At 38.4% G+C, this 23,572-nt stretch overlaps 1 protein-coding gene across 1 annotated transcript in view; it reads right to left on the reverse strand.

Moving 5' to 3' along the window:
- mmd (disintegrin and metalloproteinase domain-containing protein mind-meld) overlaps positions 1-23,572 on the reverse strand; it is a 608,670-nt gene that overhangs the window by 171,699 nt on the left and 413,399 nt on the right. The window contains exons 9-10 of the mRNA XM_083121407.1: positions 14,613-14,687; positions 13,397-13,569 (exon numbers count right to left, since the gene is read on the reverse strand). Of these exons, the coding sequence (XP_082977533.1) occupies positions 13,397-13,569; positions 14,613-14,687 (248 nt within the window). The remainder of the gene's footprint in view (positions 1-13,396; positions 13,570-14,612; positions 14,688-23,572) is intronic.

Below are 23,572 nucleotides of genomic sequence, written 5' to 3' on the forward strand. Positions count from 1 at the left end.
TTCTGCGTTTCCCAGCGTCTCAGTGGGCAATATGCCTTAAGTTTTAGACATAATTTTGACTAAGCGGCCGAATCTCCGTCAAACCCTAATGCGCTACAATGGGAACTATGAAATGAGTCTTTTGTAACAAAAGGTTACCAGCGCGGCAAATTGTCCGGAGAGATTTTCAGTCTCGCCCTAGCTAATGAGTGAAGGGAAAGGAAGCAGAACTCTGAGATCGAAATCTTGGTTCATTTCGGATGCAAATCAAGTTTAGACAACAGGCGGGGATTTTTGCATTTGCTAAGAAGATATCTTCGAGACGGTTCCCTCCCCCATTCTCGTTTTATGAAGAAAAAAAAACTAACGATATACATAAAGAAGTTTGTTTTAAGTGGCCGATTCTGCTCGTTGGATCTTGTTGAGGTGAAATCGAGGGAGAGGGAAGGGGGTGCATTTCCTTAATCAAAACCCTTCAAGCAGTAATTAACTCTTTAAGTAATAAACGTTTCATTTCGTCGGAAATTGATGCGAAGGGAAGGCAAAAAAATTAAACTGCAAGAGGGAGTTTCCATGTTGTATTCCCGTAAATATTGCAAGGAGTTGTCTGCTACGGAACATCCGTCGAGATAACTTACCACTGAAGACACGTGGCAAGCAAGAAGCTGGCAACAAGATCTCACCACCGAATGCTTAGAGTCAGAGTCCCTTCATCATTTCATCTAATCATCGCCGATCTCCTTGATGCAGTTGTTAGCACAGCGCGCTATGACGGCCGGAGTCCCGGATTTGAATAGGCATGGATGTTTTTTTCCAGTCATCTTCATCATCGTGATTAGACAAAAGTGGCAGAAAAGCGCAGCTAAATAACAAAAATCAAATCAAATGATCTAATCATCCTTCACTCTCACTGCTGTGGTTAACTCATGATCTCGACACCGAAGCTCTGGGTTCGAGTTCCGACCTGAACATAGATATTCTGCACCCCTTCATAAACATAATCTAATCACCATTCATCCTCATTCTCACGATTAGCCTACCTTGTGCAGAAAAGAAGTGAAATAGAATCCTCCAATTCAATCTGGTTGCTTAAAGAGAAATTCACATAATATTCAGAAAATAATCCAAAAACGATATATACACAAGGTCCATTCAATAAATAACCGGAAAAGTTGTATAAAGAATCGAAAATACGACCATGTTTGGTGTTTCTTTGTTATTTTGTGGTGGCGTCCTAGAACTTTCAACAGATGGGCCTGGCACTCCTGCCTCGCGAACGGAGTGCTGGGAATCAGTGAAACAAGATGGCGGCACCCTTGCAGGTTTGCACCAACTTGGAGCAGCGAAGTGTCATTAGATTTCTGTTAGCTGAAGGGTTGAAACCAATCGAAATTCACCGTCGGATGGCAGTGCAATATGGGGAAAGCTGTTTGAGTCGAACACAAGTGTAGTTGGCAGAGAAGTTCAAACAGGGTGTAACAAGTGTTCAAGATTCGCCACGTCCAGGACGCTCTGTCTCTGCAGTCACGGAGAACAACATTGCGATAGTTGACGAGTTGATACCGGAAAACAGGCGTATTACGGTGAGTGAGATTGCATCAGAGATGAACGTTAGTGTCGGATCATCCCACCATATTGTTCATGACGTACTGATGTTCAAGGAAGTGTGTGCGAGGTGGGTTCCAAAATATTTGACACCAGAAATGAAAGACATGCGAATGGATGTGTGCGGGGAGCTTTTGCGACAGTACGAGGCTGAAGGAGAGGCATTTCTTTTCCGTATTGTGAATGTTTGGTACATTTCTACGAACCTGAACGAAAGCGGGCTACAATGGAGTGGCGACATTCTTCATCTCCAAGGCCCAAGAAGATGAGAGCTGAAAGAAGTGCTGGTAAGGTCATGTTGACTTTGTTTTGAGATCATAAGGGAACAATTGTTGAACATTACATGCCGAGAGGTCAAAATGCAAACAGTGTGACATACGCAAACCTTAAGCGTGAAAATTTTAAGCCAGCAATTTTGAAGAAGCGACGTGGTCTGGTGTCCAGTGGCGTCCTGTTACTGCATGACAACGCGAGACCACACACTGCTAGAGTCACATTAGCTACCATCATGACCTAAAGTTCGTCTGCTTACCTCACCCCCCGTATTCCCCGGATCTGGCACCTTCAGATTATCAAATTTTTGGCCCACTTAAAGACGCTCTTAGTGGCTCAAGGTTCGAGGATGATGAGGAAGTCCAGACAGCAGTGCATGACTGGTTACGCACACGCCCAAAAGAATTATTTTCACATGGAGCTGGGAGGCTTGTCGAGCGGTGGCGCAGGTGCATTGAACTTGAGGGGGACTACGTTGAATAATAATAATGTGTTGTATTCCATTCTAATAATAGATTCTGTACAAAAAAGAAATATTTCCGGTTATTTATCGAATGAACCTTGTGTATATATATAGGCTATGCACAATACCACATTCTACCAAAAAGGGGTAACATATAATGGAATACGCTTCTTTAAGATGCTACCAAATGCAATCAAAGACGTAAATTCATTACCATTATACAAGTTAAATCTAAAAAGATTCCCAAGGGAACATTGTTTTTACACATTACAAGAGTACATCGATACCGTAAGTGGCAGGAACAACAACTGTTGCGGTAATAACCGACTTATGATGTGATGAGACTCTGGTATTTTAAGAGAACTTCTTTACCTAGTAGTGGTTCTACCAAATGAAAAACACGGTACATCGATTTCGAATATTTATAACACTAAATGCTAATACATAATGGTATTCAGAACCATAATTACACTGTCTGATATATCGTAGATAGATTATAGTAGGAGACACGCACGTAGCGTGTTGCACGACCGAGCTCACTCAAGCAAGTCAGTCTTTTCGATCGTGCGCATGCGCCGCGCCGCTGAAGGCCCGCAGCGGGTTGTTTAGTTCTCGAACATACTCCCCCCGGTTGAATGAACATAATCCAACTAATCTCCGTCTTTACCTATGGGAGGGAGCACAATTTTACCAACACTTCTTCTAAACACTCCATCTTTCGTTTTCACTGTTACTACAAGCACTAGTCTATCGTTCCCAGGATGCACCGCTTCCATTAAGGAGGCATATTTGGTTCCCCCCTCTGGATCCATCACTAGAATATATATTGCCACGGGTGGGACACCCAGACTACATTAAAGTAACTATTCTACTAAGCAACATTTTTCTTAGAGTTTCTGTATAATGATTTATGAAACTAACCACTGTTAATTAAACATAACTACCCTTATAATACTTTCCCAGATTTATAGCTATAAGTGAACAAGTTTGTGTTACGGGTAGGACATTGCCTCTTCATTTAGTGAGACATTTATTTTTATTTCTGTGAATTTTCAAATGATGAAAAATAAATTATTTAAGACAACGAATGAAGGCAATCGATCTTTTAATAATCTAGTGAAGCTGAAGGGGAAATGTAACAGATAAATGAGAAATTAATTGTTTTTTGTTGTCACGGGTGGGACACAATACAAAACATAGGTAAAACAAAAAGTTAAAATAAATGAACAATATGTAAAATACCTTCTAACTTAATTAGGCATAATGTTTGAATTTTTATCCAAATGACAAGTCTAGATTGTTGACTCACACAATAGAATAAAGTTACAGCATTTCATTTAATTCCAAAAATTGAGATTCAGGGGGACTTTGACATGGAATGTCCCATATATATATATGCAGTGGACTTTTGAATTCGAACTCCAAGGGGACACGAAAAAGTTCGAATTATCCAAAATTCGAATTAACAATAAACATCATGTCATTAAAAATGGTATCAAGGGGAATAAACTTCTGTTCTAATTACCAAGTTCGAATTAAACAGAGTCAGTCCACTGTATATGCAAGATTTTTTTATTACTTTCTTTAATAGGGGGTCAGCATCTATTACTTGCGGAGACTACGAAATACTGCGCTACAAGGAGACACTAAAGTTAAAAACGGAACACGCATGAGCGCCCGCAGGGAGATTCAAGAGTGGTCACTTGGCTCCCCTTGGAACAAAAAAAAGAATGTCTGCTTATTTTCCCTTCTCCATTTTATGTGTAACTCTTTTCTCACTTTCTTTTGTTGTATCTTCTTTCTAGCATTCACTCTTCTGTTTTCAACTTTAGTGTCTCCTTCTTCGTATTTTCTTCCTCTCTTCTTGATTATTTCTTTGTCTAGTATGCTTTACCTCCCGTTTCTGTCTCCTGCTATTCATTGTTTTCGCTATCGATCTTATGCAATTTCTCTTTCTTCTCTCTCTCTCTCTCTCTCTCTCTCTCTCTCTCTCTCTCTCTCTGTGTCTTTTTACTTCCTCTCTCATTCTGTCTCACATTTTATTTCCTCTTTTCCCTTCCATCCTCTCTCTCTCTCTCTTTCTCTCTGTGGCACTAATATTTACAATTTGTTCATTGGCGCAAAACACGCGATTTTGGCGCAAATGCATTGCACCCAATTTCCCTTCCATCCTCTCATTATCTTCTGCTTCTTTCATATCTCTTCTTTCTCCCTTCTGACGTAAACATGACGTACTTCGTACGTAAGGACGCAACTCTTCCATTTTGACTGCCTCCTTTATTAAACAAGTTCTGTGGGGCCACCAGAATCATTGAAAAAGATGAACTTCCACTTTTGTTTTTTGTTGAACCATTCTGTTTCTATTTTTGGTGGTTGGGTGGCGGCTGTAGCGCCAGAAGAAAGGTTACTCAACTTTTCACCAACAATCAATTTTATTGGTTGTGATAATTGCCTGTGAACCAACATTAGGGAAATTCCTATGGAGCCGTGTGGCAGTGCTGCCGAATGACGAGGAACAGAGTGGGAGCGAAACTCATTAAATCACTTTTTATTATCCTGTATCCTTACTTCTTCATGAAGCAATCAATATGGCCCGGTCAATCATGTGGTTTGTTGGCATCTGCATCAACCACAAACAAGTTTAATCCACGATGATTGAACGATTACTGGAAATCATAATTTAGTTTTAGTGAAGTTATTAAATATTTCTACCCTTGATGCAATTCGGTAGTTTAGGAAATTGTTCTCTTCAGTTCAAAGCGTTATTATTTACATATTACCCGTTCTCTTGCGTTCCCAGTAGCGTATCCAGGAAAGTGTTTACAGGGATTATATTCCCCTAACAATTTGGTAAAATATAGTACTGACTACTGAAAAAATACCCTGAGGACCCCAAAGCACAAAAGACTAAATCACTTAATGTTTCGAAAAGTGCTTTCTTTCGAGTTTTTTTAAAATGAAAATGTAAGCCTAAATGTAAAACGTAGTTGTAGAACTGAAAGAAATTATGTAATGTTATAAATTAATGTAATGTAATTTATAATGATTACAATGATGGAATGATTTCAACTTACTATCAGTGAGGTTGCAGGACCCGAAATATCTTTTTTTAGGTTCTTTTTTTATTTAGTTTTCAAAGTTTTTTTTCAACAGGGGAGAGGAAGCCTTCAATGTGCTCTAATAACTAAAGTTTTTAACTACTATCAAGAATTTAAGGCACTAGGGTAAATAGTGTAGTGCAAGTGTTACCAAACGTTTTCGTTTTACAGCGTCCTTAGTGTTTCAGCATTTCATTGCGACGCCCAAGTCATATGTAGGCCTATTATAACACTTAAAACGTTCTGTTAGTATGGTTAGGTTGTTTGCCTTAAGTTAAACAAATAAACACATATTTCAAATTCAGAAACATTTTATGTGTAAAAAGTATTTAATAAGCACACATTTGGAACAATCATATCTAAAACAATGACAAATAAGTGTCATTTCAGTGAAATTATTGGAACATTTCTCGGCGGCCCTGTAAGCCAGTCAGTGCGTGCGTACACTTTGGGAACCATTGGTGTAGTGCAGTCAACGGCAGAGATAATGGTAGGCAAATTATCCACTGCTATTTTCGCTATTTTATTCTACATCCTGTGTTGGTTTAAGGAATGAAACTATGTTGTTTCGAAGCAGGTATTCCCTCTGCGTATTGACGTCTTTGTTTCAATTCATTGCCATCACACTGTGTAAAGGCTAGTTTACATTGTTCGAGTGAGCGGGAGAGCTACTGGGACGAGTTACTGGTCTGTCTGCTCGACTCGACCCTTCTATGGCGAGTAGCTGTTTACACACTTTCTACTTGACTCCTACAAAGTGGGATAGTGGCTGCAGCTGTTTGGTGCTCTTTCGACAGAATGAACCCATCGACGACATTGGCGTAAAAAAAAAGTTCTGAAACGGTTTACACACGTTTCCTTATCGAGAAATGAATACAATAATGCACGAGGACATGTCTGGAAATAAAACTAATTTCCTTGATTGTTCTATTTTCGATTGTTCTTGGTTGTACCAGTTGTACGTAGAACGTAAATTCTTTATTTTTAATTTTACTTCTCCTGCGCAAATACATTAAGTCTCATCTCCTACGTAGTTTATTCTGTTTGTTCCTATAATCGACAAAAAATCTATCGACACTCACACAACACAGACTCTATACTGTCCTCAGAAAGTGTTTACATTGACCGAGTGGTCTGTAGAGTTTACGCGCGAGTGAAAAATTCGATGGGAGAGGAAGTAATTCGGTCGAATCGCTGTCCTCCGTGGACAGCTACTCTACTGTCCTGACTACTGGAGCGAGTACTGGCTCCAGTACTCTCTCCAGTTGTTTACACGGGAAGAGTAGCTCGCCTTACCCTACTCGCTCCAGCTACTCTCCCGTCTACTCGACCAATGTAAACCTGGCTTAATACAGACCGACTAAAAATGGTGATGGACAATTCGTCTACCGTTTCTTTCGCCATTTGGTGTACATAGTATACTCCGAAGGTAGAGATTATCTCAACTAATTCTTGATATAAACGGCACAATCTTTAAAAATTCTTATCTTCATATTTCAAAACTTTGTTTATATTTACTTATTGAAAATAGCATTAAGTAAAATAAAATATATATTCAAATAAGCGTAAGAAGACAAATCAATTCAGTGTTTTGCAATTTATTCTTTTTACAGAGACAAAGCAATTTACGTCTATATCAGGTAGTAAAAATGGCTGCGAAGAAGGACACGTACCGGCGGCCAGCTGGTGGAAACAAATCCAATTAACTCCAAAGCTGCCATTGAACTTTACTTATTCGCTGGTCCGAGGAAATCCTTCATTGTGTGGCTCTTTAGTGGACAATTACCGAAGTTGGTGAGTTAAACCCAGAGCACCTGTAAATCTAAACGGCTGCGAGAGTTGTCGACCAAATAACGGCCAGAATAGACCTTATAATCGGATCAAGCGCACATTTGAGGCGATAGTGTTCTATGTACCAATCTTGAGCTTACTACATATCAGGGAAATTCTGTGAGCAAATGTATAAGGTGGTTGGTTCTGTCTATGCTCTCCTACGAACCCAGAAACTAAGGCTCGAAATTGAAATTTTCACGAAACTGAAACACTTCCCTTTCGTTAACATGGTATTACAAGGTAGCCATTCTAGGACCTTGATAAAATTCAAGTATAATTCCAGGTTTTCAATGCGAACTTTCCAGAAATTCAAGGCTACAAGCAGGGTACAAGTGTTTTCTCTGTTTCAACCTTACATATTACCGCCTCTCACCATCCACACACACAAATATATTAACAGTATAAAGGCTCTGTGTGATTCCAGTTTATCCAGAAAGTCAAATTAAATTAAATTAAACGGTATATATATATATATATATATATATATATATATATATATATATATATATATATATATATAAACACTTCATTTAAGGTTCCAAATGTTACGGAATATATTAATCTAGGACCAGTGTTGTGCCGTAGACTATAAGTTTACGTCTACATGCGTTGTCTACACGTAAACTACGCGTAGATTACATTGGGTTGTAGTTTACATAGACTACGTAGACAATCTAAAGTGCATTAAAATTAATTTTCAAGGTTTTCATGAAAGGAAAGTGACATTTTCAACTGTATTGGTTCCTAACGAAATGAAAAGAATCCTATTTACAACAAAATTTCTCTTCTCTTCTATCATCAACTATGGAAGAAGATAAATAGTATGCAAAAAAACAACAACAGATGGCAGTTGTGAGGCAAGAGTGGTCTTTTCCCCATAAAACACTAGAATATTTCCTATATTAGGTTTCTTCCTAGGTGAGGTATTGTTCGAATTTGGAAGAAAGGGTATGAAAAGTTCTCCTCACACATCAGCAACTCATACGCAGTATAATTTTCTTTTAATTCCACGGCGCCCTTTGTTAAGCTACCACCTTTCGCCATGTTGTTTACATAGATTACTTAATCTACGTGTATAAAATAGTCTACGTGTAGAATGTAGACTATCGTTGTTTACGCGTAGACGCACATCACTGTCTAGGACAAATTGTTAATTGTATAAGAATTTCAAACTAAAATCTACCTAAATTCAAGATATTTTGCAATAATCTTCCGTGTGCCAAATAGATTGCTCTGCAAAGGACACTAGCAAAACAAACGGATTGAGATAATTCTGTTTCATTTTTCACGTAGCTTTCTTTTCTTTTCTATCCTCAATAAAAATAAAAGCGAAACTATGCCTCAGAGCATTATATAATATGTACAAATTCAATAGGATTTCGATTAATGGAAGTTGCAAATTTTCACGTCTACTGAGAAAAATTCACGTAGAATTCACACATAATTCCCGGAATTCAAGGAATTCCCTGTGAGTAGTCACCCTGTATAATCATTTTTGTCCCTGGAGATGAGATTAACAATTAGTGAAATGACGTGTTATGTAGGTAATATTAAATTATTTACATTAGATCAAATAATGCAACATGCATTGGACACGAGACTTTCGGATTTTTCTTATTTTTAAATTTTAAACAGATGAAAATCGTGAATGCTAGTCAGCTCGCCCAAAAGAGAAGAAAACTTTTCTGAATTAAATTTACACATCCTAAATACTTTGTCTTAATTAGACATTTAAAATCAATTTTTGCAAGTGAAAGATACTTCCATATTGTTATTTTGCGTGTGACAAAGGTTTGGATCTATTGTTTGACTGGCGTGAAATCATATATATCATCAGTGGCGGCGTTTGGGTTCCGAGACTGGGTCGTAGGGGGGTCATGGTGCCAAAACTAAGGGGCCAAGGACAGTTCACTTACCCTTGGTAGATGAGGTTTACCTTAGTGCGGGGACATAAGTGGCAAAACGTGAGGAGGAACAACTGCCTCTACGCCCCCCTAATCACCCCCACTGTATGTAATTATACATAATTCAGGTGTGTACCCATTTAATTTACCTCAGACAGGGTTTTCACCTTCACAACAATTTGTCATCTATGTTGGTGTTTTAGCCAATATTTTTAGTTTTTTGAGAAGAGCAGGCCTCTTTCATTGTTTCTGCGGTAGTTTTTAAATTATCCTTACCTTTTTTAATGTGTTGTGTTTCTCCCATGCAGATCTCTATAAAACGTGCACTATCAATCTTTCTCAAGAGGCTCTTTACAACCCATTTTTAACCCAAAATGTAAGAGTTTTAGATAAGGGGATTCCGCCCCCCCCCCCGTATACGTTGAAGGGTGCAAAATGGTCATACGTGCCGAGGCACCCAAAACTTTTAAATCAATAAACCAATTAGAATAGTTGAAAGTCTGTATCCTAAAAACATTTAGAATGCTAGAGAAAAATGAATGAAGATAGTCATGGACAATTTGCCAAGCAGTACTTGTGCATCGCACTGTACTTCGTCTACAAGTGAATTTAACAACCACTCCTGCCCTTTTCCTGGCGTCGCCACTTATCTCCAAGAAGTAAGCGAAGGTCAATTCGTGAGAGGTTTTGGAGGCGTCATTTATTGTTTTAAAAAAGTGTAAATTTCTCTTTCTGTTCAAGTTGGCAATTTTGTGTCACCGTCTGGAATGACATTGATATTTGTATTAAATTTTCTCAGTTGAGAAATCACAGACTCGTCCAGTGTACAGCACAATGCAATATGACCACGCAAGGCAATATAAGGTAAGTGAGCCAAAGGTGGCCATAGTTCCCAAAGTGGTCCACTTCACGAAAATCATATTTGTATTTAACAAAGTTAACAAATGACGCTACATAAATGCACCCAGTCTCCATCTGATGCACTTTGCAGAAAACCAACTGTCTCGGCCTGCCAGCAGCCATTTTATGTAAGTTATTGTGTCAGGGATAGAGCAGATTAGTTGTTATTTTAAGGTAAGTAAGGAATGTGTGTGTGTACGTCCTTGAAAGTAACAAATGTTAATATTTTATACATATTTTGAAAGCTCGTTTAATTATCTTTTTGATCACATAGTAACATTGTAAAGATGTTTTTTTGTGCCAAAGGAACGATATATATTTTTGTTGAAAAACGTAGTCCAGAGGCGAGTTCCTACGGTGGGTTATGGCGAGCCGGCCACCTTGGGTACAGGTTACACTCGCCTCTGGAATTTACACTTTTTTCATATTAAAATACATTTTATTGTTAAATATTACCTAATAATGTCAAATTTGCACAGACTTTCATGAATCACTAAATGTTATTAATATGTTGGGTTTTATATAAATACTTCAGTGATCATTTTTTGGCGGAAGTGTTTCTTTTATTCATTTCGAAGACAATTAGTAGGGTGGAATTTGCTAAAATTTTGCTCCAATTAAATACTACAGAACATATTTTTCCAGGAATGTTCCTCAATGTTAGGACAACTCAAATCCAAAATGCCAAGAGATGGAAACTTGGGAAAATCATTCTACATACGAGGGTTGGGCAATAAGTAACCACTCCAGCACGGAGGTCGGTTATGCGTCGTTACTGTACATAATGCATGTCACCAATCAATGACTAACAATTTATCTAATAAATTATATAAAAAAATGAATGAACATGAATAAATATGTTTCCTTGAGCAACATTTTCTACGAAACCATAAGCAGTACCTTTGGTACCCATGGGCCACCTTAGGAACAGATGTAACGGTTTTGTAATTTTTTAAAAAAATTACAAGCAATTTTACAAAATATTTATATGGTACATGTTGTTAATTAGTTATAAGAGTTATTTATTAAAAGTTCGTTAATTTATCTCTCATTGGAGATTTGTAAATTACCCTAGAAGCTTAACTATGACCACCTTTGGCTCACCTACCTTAATATAAAGCTCAGTCGTTATTTATACAAGAAGACCACAATTCCAACTGGCACTAAGCTTTCATGGCAACAGGATTCCGCCTGCGCAACGAGTCCGCTACCTGGAAGTCCTCTTCGACGGAAGCATGACCTTTGGAGATCTCACCAAAGACCTTGCTGATAGAGCTAACAGACGCATCGGACAACTTTATTCCATTCTGAAGACATCGGTTCTCGCATGGAAGAATAGACTTAATATGTACGGGGATGCTCATTCGGACACTGATCACCTATTCATGTATAATCTGGATGCATGATGCTCCGAGTGATTTGAAAAGACTTCAGGTTGTACAAAACAGGACTCTGAGGATTATTACTGTGGCAGACAGATATGCTCCAAACGTTGAAATTAGAGATGCTATAGGAGAGGAAACACTCTTCGACTTCATGCGTCGAATCAAAATAAAGTTCTGGGCAATTCAGCCACACATCCGACCATTAGTGAAATTGCATTGAAAAATACAACGGGGACACATACAATATACACTAGTGTCCAAAATTAAAGCAACAAACAGAAATCCTTTCCTCGTGTGATTTCTTTTGTTGATAAATTTGCCAAGTTTAACCTGTTGCTATCGTGATTTTTTTGTTGATAAATCCTGGCAGGGGTGCCCACAAGGGGGTTTTATGGCGCATATTGCGCCAACGAGATTTCTTTTGGGGATTTTTTCCCTTCAAATAATATAAAATTTAACATTTATATCTTTTCCAAAATATATGTAAAAATTTTACACCTTAAATATTTAATCCATTACATGAAGAAATGAAAGTGTTTAGGGCATTATCGAAGGAGGGAGGGTATAGAACTCCTATATATTAGGCCTTAATTGACACGTGGGTTCTGAGGGGGATTCTGAATTAAACTTTGCGGGGGACAGTATCCAACTCTAGGTCTTAGATTATGGCGAGTACTTTAGTTAGAGGGGGATTGAGCATTAAATTGAAGGGGATATCCAATTCTTTTGTATTACTATTGTCTTAGACTGTTGCGGAAATTCTGGTGTGGAGACAGAATTAATTTTTTGGAGGAAGCAATATCTAAAGTCTAAAATTGGCATGGAAATTTTGGTGGTAGGATTGAGTATGAAACTTAAAGGGGGAGATAGAAAGCTCTTGATAAAGTGTTAAATCTTAGATTGTCAAGGGATTTCTGTAGTGGAGAAAGAGTTCGAACATTACATTTTGGAGACTGTATTCAGTGATAAGGCATCCACACGTTTTCGACCCCGAATGTGCCAAAGGAAAATCTGGAAAAGGAAAAGACTAAATATCTCGGGTTCTTAAGAAAGGATTGACACCCCATACAATTAATATTCTTCAAAGCCTGCAAAGATATGGATGTAAAAATTTTCTTGCTCGCTTCGCTCGCAATAATTTGTTGCTGCGATGTGTGTTTCGCGCTTTAATGAGATGAATATGAAGTTTTTATACTAAAGCTGCATTACAAGACAAGCGATATTCTCGATTGATTGATTTGGTTTTTTAAGTCCACTTTATGCACTCTAAGGCTAATCGGGACTGAACCTACAATTTAAAGTGGAATCCACGCAATATTCTTGATAATGATGAACGATTTTAGGGGTGGTCTTGAGTATGTTTAGGGAGGAGGGACAGATCAATTATAATGTTTAGTAAAGCTAAGAAAAAGTTACTTTCGTTAGACACGCTGTCGTAATTAAATATTTTGTGGGGATTACGATATGGTTTAAGGGTGCGAATGATATGATTTGGGGGAAACGCATGACATGATTTTGGGGGGGATGCGCCATTGGCCTTGGGGGGGCACCCCTGAATCCTGGCACATTAAGGTTAGTTTATTTTTTATCTTAAACCAGTTGTCTATGAGATCATAAATATTACTATCACCTGATCGTATTATGTGGTCAAATGGACACACGGGAAAGAATTTCCGTTTGTTGCTTTAATTTTGGACATTAGTATATAAGCTGCCAAGGATGGACGACTAATAAAAAAACATCTAAAATTATCTGGAACTGCTACACCTTATCCTGCCATGAGGGGGAAAACAAGGAAATCCAAACCGCGACAGTTGTCGAGAGGACTGAAATAACATAAAAGAACCCTGCCATGTCATCAACGCAATGAAAATAATGAGTCAGAGCCCAACACGAGCTGACACTCAATACAACCTGCTAAGATACTGACTTGACTAATATAAACAGTGTACTCACGTGAGGAGCTGAGTTGTGTCTTTATCAACTTTGAAGAGCTTCCTGGATGTGTAATCATTAAAATTGAGCAATGCGCGGCTAATATCTTGGCTCTTGTCTATTGGCGCCTGGTTTCCACTTTGCCACGTCTCTATGTACACTACTGCTACTCTGGTGTTTAGGGTTCGAAAATACTGAAATACAAAATGGTTTAATTTAATATTAACCGCTAGATGGTAGGATTGTGTAAATAATACTTGTTGCTAAATGCTAAAATACATTTAGGCTGTCAAAAATTATCTTACTCGTATTTAATTACTACTAGTTCTTAGTATTTTTCAATTGAATCAATTGTTGCACATTGACTTTCAATAGGATCGTTCCAACTGTACATATACATGTATACATTTGACACTTCCCACAGGTTTGGGATAAATAATATGAAGAAAAGAATTCAAGTAGGATTTGGAAATGAACTCAATGAATAACATTTCCTTTTTAAAACACTTCTAACTTTGACAGTAAACTGAAGTTCACAGCAATATAAATTTTCTTGCAGCAATTTTCTTTACGTTCTTTACATATTTATTTATTAGGAACAAAACAGGCAGATTCCCGATTACAGCGTTTTATAAACTGAAGGCTGAAAATGCAAATTACACAGACAGGATACAGTTGTAACTTCGTGGGTGCAATCTTACTGAAATTAACAATGTTTTCTGTAATCATAACTTGATTTACACCTAAAATAATGTTATTATTACTTCTGGCATTACTCATAGATAATATTTGTAATAAATTACACTGATACAATCATACAATACATTCAATAATAATGATAACGGAGATATAAAACAATAATATAAAAGATAGGAATATGAGTTGATTAAATAGGTATTCGTTATAATTATTCAACTTACTGCGTTTACGTCGCATTAAAAATGTGTTCAGGATATTTATTCGAAATTATTTTAGGTTCATAGAAAATATGTCAATGATTTTGTTTCTAGTTATCAGCTTGCACATTCCATATATTCGCAATTCGGTTCTTGCCCGCTTACTCGTCCAGTAAATTCAGGAAGTTTACACTTCAGTATAAACAGTAGTCGCGAAAGAAAAGATGGCTATGTATTTCACGCTACTGCAGTACACTGTGTGATGGACCTTTGTCAACTCATTGTCAGAGTAATGAAGTAGGTTTCTTTCGTAAAGGTTAAAAGAAAGACCAAGAACTTACCAAATCAGCAATATTGGCAACCTGGATGGCATCATGGACTACATCTAATCTCGTACTACCGTTTCGCTTGTCGAACTGGAAAGAGAAAAACGTGTATTTTTTTTTGTTTAAGTAGCATAGATATTACATGTCTCATGGTTTGATTTTGTTAGGTTATTTAACCTCTTTTCATTCTTTATCCACAATTGAAACTTGTATCTCTGAACGCGCTAAGTATTTGTGGTTGCCACTTAAAGTTTATACATGATAATTCTCTCTTACCTTCCAGGTATTTGGATTGGGACGTTATCCTGTTAACACACAGGATAGGAGTACGCTGTGTAAGTGTGCTAAACAGGTAATTTACATGGGTGCAAATGTAAATAAAGAATTATTGTAATTGATTTTTCTTTTCTTGCTTAAGCATAGCAAGTCCTTAAATGCTAAGTTTTCGTGTCTGCGGCTTTACAGTTACCATATGTGGGTAAACTTTTTCTTCACCCCCAAGGTACAGTGACGGCCTCCGTGACGGAGTGGGTTCGAATCACGGCCTGGGCATGGATGTCCCTTCGGTCTAAGATTTTTATTCCTAGTAATTCTATACTTTTAGGGCTACATCATGAATGAACTCAAGGGTCATTAGAATGAGCTATTTCATCATATCACTAATCATCGCGATTAGCCAAAAGTGGCAGAAAAGCGACCTAAAATAAACCAAACCAATCAATCAATCAATCAATCAATCAATCCAAGGTGTAGTGTGTAGCGTGCAGTGTAGCACGCAGGAGCGGAGAACATTGCAAGTATTCAATACTGACTCGATCTTCCCCATGGATTTTAATGTGGTAACATAGTTGGATCTTTCTTCTTGTTCTTCTACGAAGTTGCAAACGCATTGAAAATTATTTTCGGGTGCCCGTTCCAATATGAAAGTTCAGATTACACCACGACGGTCTCTGCCATATATTTGTCAATGTATTCACGTCGTAATATTGCAAAAATCCTTACTGCTGCAATTTGTTTCTTGAATTAGGTTAATTTGACGGCAAGGCTTTGGAGGATGATTCAATGTTCATCTCTGCATCCGAACTCGAATCCACTTCCGTTCGTTACCTAAAGAGCAACCCCCTAGAAATGTGCTTTCAGACATTCGAAGCCTTGACTGAAAAAGAAAAATTCAGCCGGGACGACTAAAGCTGAAGAGGAGATACAAGAACAGCCCCCCCAGAAACAAACAGATCCCGCCACCCGTCTTCCTCCGGCAGCACCTGCTCCGGATCAAGACGAGATGATTATAATGACGGAACTTAAACCGGAGCAGCGCCTCTCCATCCGTCTCTCCGACTGACGTTCTCAGCCCTTGTCTCAGACAGATGACAATCGACAACTTTCAGCATCTACCGAGTTTCCTGGGGAATGTAATGAAGACGTGCTCCACTGTCGGGATCAGCGCTTGCAGTAACTTGTCCCCGGATGTTGGCGGGTTGAGAGGGAGGGGCCTGCTCTCCCCCACTTGGTGACGGCCGTATGATTAATCAGGTAGTCTCTCCCGAGGCAGATCCTCTGGGAATCCTTGCATGAAATGGATGTCCGACTTGCCTTTCTCCTCCTCTCTCGGCTCATCACACAAATAAGATAGTCGTAAATATGCCGTGGAAACAACACGGTTCTGGGGAGAAGACATCGAACAAGTGATTGCAAGGAGCTGCTCAGGTATTAAGCCAATCACGGGAGCTCCTTAAGAATTCATTCAGACTGATCTGACAAAAACAAAACAAAAAAAAAGCAATCGTTCTGATGAGATTTATTTCGAACCTATAGGAATTCCTAAGTCGATACTTTTCGCTCAGCCACCTCTACGATATTCTTTCTCTAAGCTTTTGGAGTATTACGCTTCTTCGTATCTTAAATTCTTGAATTACTACCCTCTTTGTTTATATTTTCTGAATATTTTGCTTCTACGTTTTACGACTCTCCTAAGGTAAACTCCCTTAATTCTTCTTTGTTCTCGCCTTCTTATAAAAAGTCTCACGACAAATTCTAATTAATCGTTGTTTTCAGGTTTTACAGCTCCTCATCTTACTACGGATAATCTTCCTTACGTTCACCACATCTTTATTTCATATATTTCTAATGTATTAATTGCTCTGTCCTCTATAATATACGAAATGATACTTTCCACAGTCAACTGTGTATACATACTTCTTCAATTTTATGTCAGGTTTCACGATTGAATTTACATATCTCCTCCTTGCGAATATCCTTTATTCTCCCCAGCATTTCTCCCAGGTTTGATGTTATATTTTAGTTCTATTTAGTTCATTTCCCCATAGCATTTCTCTCCGAATTTGTGGTTAATTTCGCTTCTATTTTGTTCTTAACATTAACCGAACATCATCTTTTTTATGTACTTTATTTTCTACAGCATATCTCTTAACCATCGGTTAGTTCTTTATCACTGACGCTCTCTTCATTTTCCATAGCACTTATATCAAGTTTTGCTGTTCATTTGGTTTATTCGTATTCACTTTACTAGCCTTAACACTTCTCCGTGTTTTCATTCAGTTTTCTTTACAATTATTTCTCTATTTTATATTATTCACTTTTCTGTGCAGCTTTCTGGAAGAATGGCTTTATGTTCAGTTCACTCCACTATCCTTACTTTGCTTCTTGTGACTTTACTTCTGTATAAAATTTCATTTTCCATTCTACTTCAAAAATGTGTAAATTGCATTGAAGCATAAGTCAGTGCTATTCTCTTTGTATATATCATAAATGATCATAATCTGGAATAGGCTCATAAAGCACTCTGTATTAGTATGAAAAAATAAGGTTTGTTGGTTGACTTCACCGACATAGTTTGTTTGTACTGTCAGGTTCACCGCAATGGAGAGGTTGAAGAACAAAGGATAGCAGCAAAGGCAGAAGAAGGGTGGGAACATCGTTCTTGGCCTTCGTTATAGATACTACATTAGTATTTACTTGGGGTGACTGAGGAAAACTACAGGGAGGTCCCAGACAGGATGAACGTTGCAAATATTACAATTTATCAGGGAGCAGCTTTATTTTATCCTCGTTTGTATTCTTCTGATGCAGATGTTGGAAGATGTATGATTTTTTTTTCATTTTAATATGCTTCTTTTTATCCCATCGCTGAGTTCATACAGTCTCGTCAGCGAGGAGTCTGTGTTTAAACGTGTGTTCATCGATTACATGTAATCGTGATCCATCTTCACTGCCCCGATTAATATAACGAGGTAGAAAAATGAATTTATAAAACAAAACTACAAATGAAAATACTTCTTTTGAAAGCGCGGCGAAAAGAAGAGTAATAGTATCCTTCACCCTTGTTTTTGAGAAGTAGGGGGTAGGACGAACAGACACTTCAGTTACAATATTTCTTGAAAGGTTTGATGACAGTGCGAGTATTCTGAAAGCGGTAGGACAGAAGGCCCAAAAGTCTTTCTAGTTTACTGGTATTCTAGCAGATCCTACGTTCTTCATGCAGTGGCATTGGGCACAAGCCCCGTTGCACAAGTTCACAGAACGCCACTGAATATGGTTACAAATGGCTTTTGGCACAGAAGCAAGAAAGGCTTTCTCAGGAAGGGAATTGAAGGGCATTGTTATCGAATGGAAGAGGCTCTTGTGGCATCCACCTCCTCCTTCCGTCATGTGCTCTTGAAGGACAAAAGACAGTTGTTGTTTCCCATCGGCGGTGCTTGGAAAGAATTCCTGGTGAAATGATGGATGAAGACCAAGTGGAGTGATGGCACCACAGTCGCATCACATCATGAGATGTAGGCGAACAGCGATGTGTAAGTTACAAGGACATTAGCATTTGACGGCGAGGCCTCAAATTCGACGCCGGGGAGAAAGTTTTCAAGGGGATTGTGAGAATCGCTCTAAGAACGTGTAAAGTTACAATTTATGTACAGAGACTAACAAGTACGTTGGCAGGATTGCATTTTAGCGCCATATTTTTCAAATTTAGCACTCCGGTGCCCCAAATTAGGAATGGTATTCTCGGCAAGCTGTTTTTTTTTATTTGGGAATCTTTAAAATTATCTGTAGTTAATGAAATATCGCAAAATTTGAGGTCCAAACCTACAATATTGGATAATTATAAGAAAAGGCGTTGGAAACAGCAGCATCCAATTAATCTATGATATTGTTGTATTATCATTGGCGTATCAACATATCGCGAAACCCTGGGCGAAATTCGATTGTGATATCTCAATGTGAATCGATACAAAATATTCAGGCATGTGTCAACAAAATATCAAATTTAAATAATAATAATAATTACTGATTACGTATTAATATTAGGATAGAATAATGTAGTGTTTCCTCAATAGAGTATGTAATGTAAAATTTTTGTTTCATTCAGTTGATTAATTTCTCTATCATTTGGAAACAATTTAAGAAAGCTTGAATGTAATTTTCTTTCAAGATCAAATAATTATCATTTTGATCCGTTGTCGCAGGGCTCCTGAAAGGTGTGGGTAATCCGGCGCTGTATATGTTCCTTACATTCGTTTTCAAATATTTCATCAGTGACCTACCTAAACGTTTTTTCTGCTTTGCTTTCCGAGCTTCTTTTTCATTTAGATGCTCCGGATGGGATAAGAATTTTCTGATAACTGTAAAATCACTACACCACTACACCGACTGACAGTAGCGGACACTAAACATGGTGGAGTGCCACACAAAGAGAGTAGATGCTAAGAATGGCTTGTTACCGTGCATGACGTGACAACGTTCAGTGTACATTATCGGTATATTATTACCTAGTACAAGCTTAAACGCTCACTTCCAAGTTTCATTAAAACGTCATAACACGAACAACAATAACAGATTCGATACAACCAGAATTTTGTTTATTCATAGCTTATTTATAGTGGCGTGGCTTCTAAAATCAGACGGATACCGCTAGGTTTATTTACAATACTAAATATTTGAATTATTCATTCAAATTGTAACATTTAACTAGAATACAAAACCGGATAAAGACCAAATGTTGTAGTTTATCTGTATATGCCCCATGGGACGTGAGGCCCAATCGCCCACCCCTTGTTACGCTTCTGTGTATTATATATTACCCCACGAATAATACATGCGTATGCTTATGGCTATAACATTTATATACATACTTGACTCTCAATGTTGATCCTTCTGGGCATCTTGCATGTTGACCTTAAATTGCAAATTCCAATTTACTAGAGGTACGGAAAAACAGAAAGCCACACATCATATAACATTTAGTTATAAGCAATCAACAAAAGCCAGGATTGTCTTTTTTGTCCTTCACTTAAAGAATGACCCCTGGAGTGAAATCCCCCCAGGATCATATTAATGGCCTGGTCATGAACATAGAGAAAATAAAGAATAATATCAGAAACGGAACACCATTTGATGAATTTTTCGCTGATCACAATGTACAAGGTCCGCCCATAAAGGAACCGAACTGTAAAAAAAAAGAACCAAACCAAATAAAAAGGTACCGTATTCTGGCAAAACTGCAAAGAGCTATATCTAAACTTCCCGTCAGTGCATGTTTCAACCTGTTATAGGCAGTCGGTATCGGGGCAAGCGTACGTCAGATGCAGGTCGTGTGCAGGCGGCGTACAAAGCACGCGCACCAAGATGGAACAACGTTACAGCATAAAGTTTTGTTACAAATTGGGTATATCGTTTACCGAAACGTTACAGATGATACGGGCAGTGTATAGCGAGATGAAACCTGGTGTTTGCAATATTAACCCCGAAACAAAAAGAAAGAGTGCGCAGTGGAAAGGACAGTTCTCGCCCGTAAAGAAAACAAAAAAGGGATGTCGAAATCGAAGACAAAGGTGCTGCTGATAGCATTTTTTGATTCCCAAGGACTGATCCACCATGAATTTGTCCCTGAAAATCAAACAAGCAATCAATGGTATTACAAAGGAAGTGCTTGGTCGATACAGGACCTTTTTGATTCTGGCCAATGGTTTCTGTTACACCATAATGCTCGGCCTCATATCGCATTGTCTGTACAACAACACCTTGCTAAGCATTCAGTGACAGTGATCAATCACCCTCCATATTCTCCGGACTTATCGCCTTCTGATGTTTCCTTTTTCCCCAGCTTAAGATGGTTATGAAAGGGCGAAGATTTGACGACGTCGCGGACATTAAATTAAATGCTACGCGTATTTTGCGAACACTTACTGTCAATGAGTATCAAGAGTGTTTCCAAGACCTGTACAGACGCTGGTCAAAGTGTATTCCCTGCTCTGGTGATTATTTTGAAGGTGATAAAGTCATTTGAAGGTAATTACTTGTTTTCTTTCCTAAAAAGAAAGTTCGGTTTTTACTTTGAATTGACTTGCCTTATTTTACTTCGTTTTTTGTGCCACTTATTTTGGCTAATTTGCGAAGATGGGGATGAGTTTGATGAATGGACACTCACAAATATCCATGCCCAGGCCAGGATTCGAACCCGGGACCCTTAGCGTCGTAGCGCAGTTCGGTTTCTTTTTATGGGCGAACCTTTGTAGTTATCAATTTTTGGGAATCAGGTAGAAATTTTGCTGCAATAAATACTATGACAAATTGGTCGTATGACAGGGTCGTTCAAGGTTGGACGAGACTTCTATTTCTAGGAAGCAATGGAAAGTCCTACAAGCACCAAACTATGTCAGTTTTCCAAAGTATTCCCCCTGAGTGTCCAAGCGCCGCTGCTACTGTTGTGGAAGTTCCCTGATTCCTTTCGCGCAGAAGGAAGTTGGCTGCTGTCGTAACCACGTTAGGACACCTGGCTGTAGTTGTGTGGAATTTCTTTCTTCCTAGATGGTCTTTCAGGGCGCCAAAACAAGTTGTAATCACTGGGAACTAAGTACGGACCGGAAGGACCGTGAGACAAAACTCCGAGTGCGGCCGGACATTGTCATGCAGAAGAATTACATCTTTAGACAACTTTCCGCGTCTTTTCTTGCGAATGGCATTTCGGACGGCACACTTGGAATAATACTAGGTATAAATTCTGGCCCCTATCTCTAAGAAAAATCTACATGGATGAGACTGACGTCACTACAGTCGGATGACTGTGTTCATGTGATTCATTTTACACAAACTCTAGTCTTTTATACGCTCATGCACGTGACAGCGTATGTTCCCCACACTTGGTTGCCATCTTCTCAAAATTTCAGCTGCGTTCACGTTCTCCTTTACAAGGGATTTGATTATATACCCCTGTTCCACAGCTACAAACAAACTACTCTGTCGCTATTTTTGCTGACACTACTGCGCCAACTCCATCGGGGAGAACGCGTAATACTGACGAAGGATGAAGATACAGGCATTTTTTATCGTTCTCCATCTAATTTAATCAAGAAGACTTAGGTGGGCAGGCAATGTTGCACGAATGAGAGAGGAAAGAAGAGTTTACAGGATTCTTGTTGGGAAACCTGATGGTAAGAGACCAGTAGGAAGGTCAAGACGAAGATGGGTGGATAACGTGGATCTAAAGGAAATCGTTAAGGATGGAAAAGATTGGATTGATATTGCCCAGGAGAGGGACAGGTGGAAGGCTTGTGATGCTGCAGCCATAAATAAACCTTCGCGTTTAAGAATGCTAAAGAGTTAGTTAGTAAATCCATTCACCACTATTTAATGCACAAGTTCTCGCTGAACGCTGAACGACCCTCGCATAATTCGTAAAAATAATAGATCTTTGATTCAATGAAAGGCCAAATCTCAACACACGAGATTGGAAAGTGTAGTATTATAAAATTCCGCACGATATTATGCACAACCATAAAAGCAAAGATTTAATTAGAAATGCAATAATTGCGATTAACATTTATTTTCCGAGGGAATTGTTTTATTTACCATTATGTTATTAGCGCTTTAATTACAAACTGTGCAAAAGCTGTTGTTGTATGGCGTTTTGGTTAATTATATTTGCTTCTCGCATGTAATTATGTTTATTGCAAACGTTTCATATCGTAATTTGTGGAAATGGAGGCAATCCGAGCGTTGGATATGTGATATTGTTTTTAAATGGTAATTAAATCGTTAAAGTTAATTAACTTTTAACTGGTGACTAAACAGATTTAAGTAGTGGCGTTGATATGATTCGAAAGCGAGTAGCCTGTGGCCTGACGCTCATAGTACAGTGGGATCCATAAGTATTACCGTGCAAATTGTCCATCGCCCATGTTCGTGCACTTTATTTGATCCAATAAGAGCAAGATTTAAAAGAAAACTCAAAACAAGGTGTTGAGAACTTCTGCACCAGTATACACAAAAATCCATTGCTTAAAAACACACAGAATGTAAGAGAAAAATTAATGAAAATAGTCATGGACAATTTGCACGGTAATACTCATGGATCCCACTGTACAAACTCTAACCTTTTCCCTTATTTAGCAACATGGACAGATACGTTCGAGCATAGAAGTTAGGAAAGAAAAGATAGATTGAAAAGTCAAGTGAGAAAAGAGCAATGGCGGAGAGAAATGCAGATATAGAAACAGAGAGAAGCGGCAAGGAAGATATGGAGAGAGAAAGAGTTATACAGGAGACATCAGAGAAAGAGAGAGAGAGAGAGAGAGAGAGAGAGAGAGAGAGAGAGCGATAAAGAAACAGAGAAAGTGAGGCGAAAGAAGACAGAGCAGCGAGTACAATCCGAGATAAAGAGTGAAACAGTGAGTAATATAGAAAAGGGAGTTAGAGAAGTATAGAGTTAGTGAGTGAGAGAGAGAGAAGAATGAAAGAATGATAGAGAGGGGGTGTAAAGGGGATCCTTTTCTGAAGGCACCCACATGTCTTTCCCGTGGTATACCTTGGACTGCAGACTAACAAGGCTCTGGTGTCTGGACTCACAGCCAGTGTAATCCTCTGTGGGGCTTGTGTGTCGTCGTCCCTGCATGTTTGTTATTGTCACTTCACCCATCTTACTATCATTATCTCCATAGTCGCGACTACTCAAAATTGGCAGG

This window comes from Lepisma saccharinum, chromosome 4, assembly GCF_977018435.1.
Source record: "Lepisma saccharinum chromosome 4, izLepSacc3.1, whole genome shotgun sequence".
Taxonomy (NCBI): Eukaryota; Metazoa; Arthropoda; class Insecta; order Zygentoma; family Lepismatidae; genus Lepisma; species Lepisma saccharinum.